The sequence below is a fragment of the Coregonus clupeaformis genome, chromosome 30, assembly GCF_020615455.1.
Source record: "Coregonus clupeaformis isolate EN_2021a chromosome 30, ASM2061545v1, whole genome shotgun sequence".
In the NCBI taxonomy this organism is placed as follows: domain Eukaryota; kingdom Metazoa; phylum Chordata; class Actinopteri; order Salmoniformes; family Salmonidae; genus Coregonus; species Coregonus clupeaformis.
The window spans coordinates 22014337-22020805 of NC_059221.1; the positions used below are offsets into that span (position 1 = coordinate 22014337).

The 6469-nt window shown below is 40.2% G+C and overlaps 1 protein-coding gene across 3 annotated transcripts; it reads right to left on the reverse strand.

The window, feature by feature from the left end:
* Positions 1 to 817: 817 nt before the first annotated feature.
* thap3 (THAP domain containing, apoptosis associated protein 3) lies at positions 818 to 6441 on the reverse strand. Of its 3 annotated transcripts, none has more exons than XM_041856371.2 (4): positions 5984 to 6441; positions 5685 to 5868; positions 5344 to 5475; positions 818 to 1298 (listed from the first exon to the last, which is right to left on the reverse strand). In XM_041856371.2, the coding sequence occupies exons 1-4, from the start codon at positions 6052 to 6054 to the stop codon at positions 1035 to 1037; spliced, it is 651 nt and encodes a 216-aa protein (XP_041712305.2). In that variant the 5' UTR covers positions 6055 to 6441; the 3' UTR covers positions 818 to 1034. The 3 variants fall into 3 exon arrangements, with proteins under 3 accessions (XP_041712305.2, XP_041712306.2, XP_041712304.2); XM_041856372.2 differs by having other exon boundaries at positions 5344 to 5436; positions 5685 to 5880; XM_041856370.2 differs by having other exon boundaries at positions 5685 to 5880.
* Positions 6442 to 6469: the final 28 nt, after the last annotated feature.

A 6469-nucleotide genomic window follows, 5' to 3' on the forward strand; every position in this document is an offset into this window, starting at 1 on the left:
GACGCGGTGTGGGTGAACGGATGATCTCTGCATGTGTAGTTCCCACCGTAAAGCATGGATGAGGAGGTGTTATGGTGTGGGTGTGCTTTGCTGGTGACACTGTCTGTGATTTATTTAGAATTCAAGGCACACTTAACCAGCATGGCTACCACAGCATTCTGCAGCGATACGCCATCCCATCTGGTTTGGGCTTAGTGGGACTATAATTTGTTTTTCAACAGGACAGTGACCCAACACACCTCCAGGCTGTGTAAGGGCTAATTTACCAAGAAGGAGAGTGATGGAGTGCTGCATCAGATGACCTGGCCTCCACAATCCCCCGACCTCAACCCAATTAAGATGGTTTGGGATGAGTCGGACCGCAGAGTGAAGGAAAAGCAGCCAACAAGTGCTCAGCATATGTGGGAACTCCTTCAAGACTGTTGGAAAAGCATTCCAGGTGAATCTGGTTGAGAGAATGCCAAGAGTGTGCAAAGCTGTCATCAAGGCAAAGGGTGGCTATTTGAAGAAATCAAATATATTTTGATTTGTTTAACACTTTTTTTGGTTACTACATATGTGTTATTTCATAGTTTTTGATGTCTTCTACTATTCTACAATGTAGAAAATAGTAAAAATTAAGAAAAACCCTTGAATGAGTAGGTGTGTCCAAACTTTTGACTTGTACTGTATATTTTAAAAATAATTCTGGTCATGTTTGTAAATGCCTGCATGTGCAAATGTCAATGGAATATTTTTCAACTTAATTTGTGTCTTAGAATCCTTGATTAATTTTAATTCAGGAATAAAAACTCAGTCCAGGAAGGTCCCTGTAAACTCTTGGAAAAGTGTACTATATTATCCAAAGAATGGTTTTGCACATGGCAGCAAGATGGATCGGGCTGCAACGCTTTCCAAAATGAAAATTTTACACTCATTGACCAAGATGAAATTTGAAAAAAACTATGTTTTCAGAAGAGGATCAGCAAATTCATTTAACTCCTTGTGTTCCAATACAAAATAGCTTTCCAATAAAACCAATGTCAATCAATGTGTCAGCTGATATCATTCACAGCTCTGCTCTGTACACTGGGCCATATAGATCCTTTACCAGCAGCCCTGGCCAGATTCCGCCTGCTGCGTAGACTCGACAACTCGGCGCGTGCTGCCTTCAATTTAAACCTCATCTTGTTGATCAGCTGTCTCTTCATTTGTAACCTTCTGTTGAGCCATTTGTTGGCATCCAAGGCTTTGAATAGTCGGGCCTTCGCTGCACATGGGTCGGACAGCGAGTAACTGTGATCGAAGATGGCAACATGCTAAATAAATAGGGCACACAAGAAAATCAGTTATGACTGATAAATAAAATAATTTCAGGTATTTAGATTCAATGTGATATTGCATAAATGTCAGTAACAACCCTATGGCTCAGTCTCAAACCATACAGAATACAATGTTGCACAAGACTCACATAGAAGTTGAGCATTAGATGACTGACTGCGCAGGGTAAAGGCTAGCTGAGAATTCTCAACTTCAAGATATACATAATATCACATCTCAATGGAGTTGAGTGGCAATGAGTTTTGGCCAATGATGTGTATAAACCCTGGATTGCTGACACTTGGCCATTTAGAGGCTTTGAAACCACCAGTCGGCCATATTGGCACTCCCCAGTATGAGCAGTCCTCCATAGGAATGAATGGAATTCTACAGTATTTCAATTACATGTTACATGTATTTAAGTATTTTTGTTGTTGTAGTGGGGACAGTAACATTAGTACTATAAAAATATACTAGATGGAAACTGTTATGTTTTTATTTTTATGTTAAGCTAACAATATAATTTAAAAGTATGCATTAAGGTGTCTGTAATAGAATAAACGTGTCAAAAACAAATGTAGATATTAGTAAATGCATGTCTATTGATGTGTTAGCTAACAACTTAACTAAAACGATGTGTGCGCTTCCATGGGGCAGAAGTCAGTGTGTTGTTGTGATTCTGCATGGCCAGATTGCTAGCAAGAATCGTAAGTGGCTCGTTTCAGCTCGTTTAATCTTGTTCTTGTTGATTCCATAGTTGATACATCTTGTTTTGATGTGTTTTGACTGATTTCATGTCAATGCTAATATTGCTCAAATTCGCTAGCTTTGAACAAAAACACTGAACAAAAACATAAAACGCAACATGTAAAGGGTTGGTCCCATGAGCTGAAATAAAATTATTATATTTGTTTACATCCCTGTTAGTGAGCATTTCTCCTTTGCCAAGATAATCCATCCACCTGACAGGTGTGGCATATCAAGAAGCTGATTAAACAGCATGATCATTACACAGGCACACCTTGTGCTGGGGACAATAAAAGGCCACTCTAAAATGTGCAGTTTTGTCACACAACACAATACCACAGATGTCTCAAATTGAGGGAGTGTTGCCAGATAATTGAATGTTTATTTCTGTACCATAAGCCGCCTCCGTCGTTTTAGAGAATTTGGCAGTACAGTGCATTCGGAAAGTATTAAGACCCCTTAACCTTTTCCACATTTTGTTACGTTACAGCCTTATTCTAAAATGTATTAACTAAAAAAAGTCCTCATTAATCTACACAAAATACCCCATAATGACATAGCGAAAACAGGTTTTTAGACATTTTTGCAAATGTATTAAAAATAAACAGATACCTTATTTACATACACTACCAGTCAAAAGTTTGGACACACATACTCATTCAAGGGTTTTTCTTTATTTTTACTTTTTACATTGTATAATAATAGTGAAGACATCAAAACTATGAAATAACACATATGGAATCATGCAGTAACCAACAAAGTGTTAAACCAATCAAAATATATTTTATATTTCAGATTATTCAAATAGCCACCCTTTGCCTACATGACAGCTTTGCACACTCTTGGCTACTTGGCTGGGGCGGCAGGTATCTTAGTGGTTAAGAGCGTTGTGCCAGTAATCGAAAGGTCTTAACCCTAATTGCTCATGTAAGTCGCTCTGGATAAGAGAGTGCTAAATGACTAAAATGTAGAGTGGCCAGACGGAAGCCACTCCTCAGTAAAAGGCACTTGACAGCCTGTTTGGAGTTTGCCAAAAGACACCTAAAGGTCTCAGACCATGAGAAACAAGATTCTCTGGTCTGATGAAACCGAGATCGAACTCTTTGGCCTGAATGCCAAGGGTCACGTCTGGAGGAAACTTGGCACCATCCCTACAGTGAAGCATGGTGGTGGCAGCGTCATGCTGTGGGGATGATTTTCAGCGCCAGGGACTGGGAGACTAGTCAGGATCGAGGGAAAGATGAATGTAGCAAAGTACAGAGAGATCCTTGATGAAAACCTGCTCCAGAGCGCTCAGGACCTCAGACTGGGGCGAAGGTTCACCTTCCAACAGGACAACGCAGGAGTGGCTTTGGGACAAGTCTCTGAATGTCTTTGAGTGGCTCAGCCGAACTTGAACCCGATCGAACATCTCTGGAGAGACCTGAAAATAGCTGTGCAGCGACACTCCCCATCCAATCTGACAGAGCTCGAGAGGATCTGCAGAGAAGAATGGGAGAAACTACCCAAATACAGGTGTGCCAAGCTTGTAGCGTCATACCCAAGAAGACTCAAGGCTGTAATCACTGCCAAAGGTGCTTCAACAAAGTATTGAGTAAAGGGTCTGAATACTTATGTAAATGTGATTTTTCAGATTTTTCTTTTTAATACAACCTGTTTTTGCTTTGTCATTATGGGGTATTGTGTGTAGATTGAGGGGGATTATTTTTTATTTTTAATCAATTTTAGAATAAGACGGTAACGTAATAAAATGTAGGAAAAGTCAAGGGGTCTGAATACTTTCCGAATGCACTGCATGTCCAACCGGCCTCACAACTGTAGACCACGTGTTACCACGGAAGCCCAGGACCTCCACATCTGGCTTCTTCACCTGCGGGATCGTCTGAGACCAGCCACCCGGACAGCTGATGAAACTGGATTTGCATAAGCACAACCGAAGAATTTCCGCACAAACTGTCAGAAGCTCATCTGCGTGCTCGTCGTCCTCACTAGGGTGTTGACCTGACTGCAGTTCGGTGTCTTATCCGATTTCAGTGGGCAAATGCTCACCTTCGATGGCCACTGGCACGCTGGATAATTGTGCTCTTCACGGATGAATCCCGGTTTCAACTGTACCGGGCAGATGGCAGACAGCGTGTATGGCGTTGTGTGGGCAAGTGGTTTGCTGATGTCAACGTTGTGAACAGAGTGCCCCATGGTGGCGGTGGATTTATGGTATTGGAAGGCATAAACTACGGACAACAAACACAATTGCATTTTATCGTTGGCAATTTGAATGCACATCATCCGCCGCCATCACCTCATGTTTCAGCATGATAATCCTGGAAGCTGAAAATAATAATTGTGGATTGTTTTAAATCGCATTGCCTACAGTCAGAAGGAAAGGCAGCGTGCGCAATATGGGCAGATTATTGTTGAGTTGCGACTGTCAGTGAAAAGTAGAAGCCCAACCAGGCATGTCGCAATATTTAAAAATACAATTGCGGGAAAACATAGTTACATAGTTTGGAAAACAAATGGCTATTCCTGTAAAGAGAAGGCAATGATCTGTCTTTTAGTTATCAAAATTCTAAATTTAATTGAGCGAAAAACAGTATAGCATATTTTATTGGCACCAGTGGAGAGCATCTGCAAATTCGTAACATATAATACGAATTGTAATTCCCAACATATCACACGAAATGGGTGATGGACATCCACAAATGAATACATACCATACGAAACGTAACATATCATACTAAATTGAGTGTCTTGGATTTAAGTACAGAATAATATGAAATGCTCTGAGACCAGGTTGGTGTCCCTTTCTTGTAGGCCTATGATATGGACAACATTGTTTTTATTGATATGTTTGTCAGTGTCAGCAAAGTAGGCTAGCCGTAATTTGTCGAATTAAAAAATATTTTTAATCTCTCACTTCACTTGCTACACATGGAGCCTCTGACTGTAGCATCACAGACAATAACAAGTTTCACATGTGAAACGTGCTTAGGCCATGTAATGATCTGTCCTTGTAGGCAATGTAGCAATGTCACATAGATCATTTTCTTTCATTTTAGACAAAGCCTTTTCATTGTTAAAATAGGCCTAGGCTATATTTTTCTCTCTCAAATGAATACCCTCCCATCCCTACCATGCCCATCCCTACTCGTTACTTTTATAAATATCAATTATTTAACGCTTACTGTGTACCTGTGCTTGTCCTTACAGAGTTGTCAGTGGGAGTTGGAATCTCTTTGCCACTCAACTCCATTGTATTGTGCGTAGTTGAGAATTCTCAGCTAGGTAAAGGCTCACTTTCTTTTTGCTCTCTGCAGATTTGGGTAGTCGTCTCTCTTCTGGGTCCAGGTCATTCTGTGTTTCCATTTTTTCTAGGGACACACTGACACACTTTGGAAGCATTTTGAGCCTTTTTCCTGACTTTCTTTTCTAATAATAAAATAAAACCGCTAGTTAATAGCCAATAATCAAATCAAATGTTATAAGCCAGTTAGAAAACAACATGATTTTTGATGACAGAAGGCAAGTTCTGTTACATGCACACACACAAAAGTTAGGAAAATGCACATTCATAAGATACCTAAAATGTTTGTAAAACGTAAGAATCCAAAAGATGCTGGTGAAATGAGTAGGCCTACCTTAGAATTTGGTGGTGGAAATGTAAAGAGGGTGGGTAGAGCATTCCACAGCAGGTTTCTGCGGTTGCCTAAACCGCTGAAACAATCCGTAGTAAAATGAAGTGAGCAGATGACCATGTGTTTCTTTGGATAAAAGTCATCTCGGCATATGTTATCCAACCATTGTCCAAATACAGTTGGTTTGCTGAAAGGAAATCTGTAGAAATTAGATATGGTATACAGTGAATTGAGTGAAATCAACACACAAAAAAAATATATATGGTAATTGCATTGCGTTTTAATCAAACAATATAACTAACCTGTGAAAAGTAATCTCTGTATTTTTGCAGTACCTATTGGTACAGTTATATGCAGAACAACTTTTCGGCATGATATTGCCCCGAACTAAGATGGCGGTCGACGGTCGTCGCCCCTCAGAATATCAAAAGAGTCATCATACCAAATATGGTGGATAAATGAAGATGTACTCTGGCCGTTTAACCTTGAAAAAAATGGTTCCGGTCTATTTCAGGGGTGGCTATGCGATGTAAACTGTGGTCTAGTCTACTGTATATGAAGCAGAAAAAATGAGGGAGTGGGATGTTTCGCGTCCTCTTCCGTCTCTGATCATATCTCGTAATATCCAAGGTGCGTTCGTCCCATCTCGTACTCTGGCAACCTCAGACCCTCATAGGCCATCTCTGTTTGGAGAATGTATTGATTAAATGAGTGTGTCTCCAAGACCAAAGGTTAAAAAAAAACGGTGATAGATTGATTAAACAATACTATTTCAGATTAGAGAGCAC

What these genes read in the sequence shown, in the direction of transcription:
- thap3 (XM_041856370.2), bottom strand. Translation starts at nt 6,054, where the DNA reads ATGCCGAAAAGTTGTTCTGCATATAACTGTACCAATAGGTACTGCAAA. An exon ending in TTCCACCACCAAATTCTAAG is followed by an intron (nt 5,476 to 5,684) that starts GTAGGCCTACTC and finishes TTTTATTATTAG; the next exon opens with AAAAGAAAGTCAGGAAAAAG. An exon ending in CTGCAGAGAGCAAAAAGAAA is followed by an intron (nt 1,299 to 5,343) that starts GTGAGCCTTTAC and finishes CTATTTATTTAG; the next exon opens with CATGTTGCCATCTTCGATCA.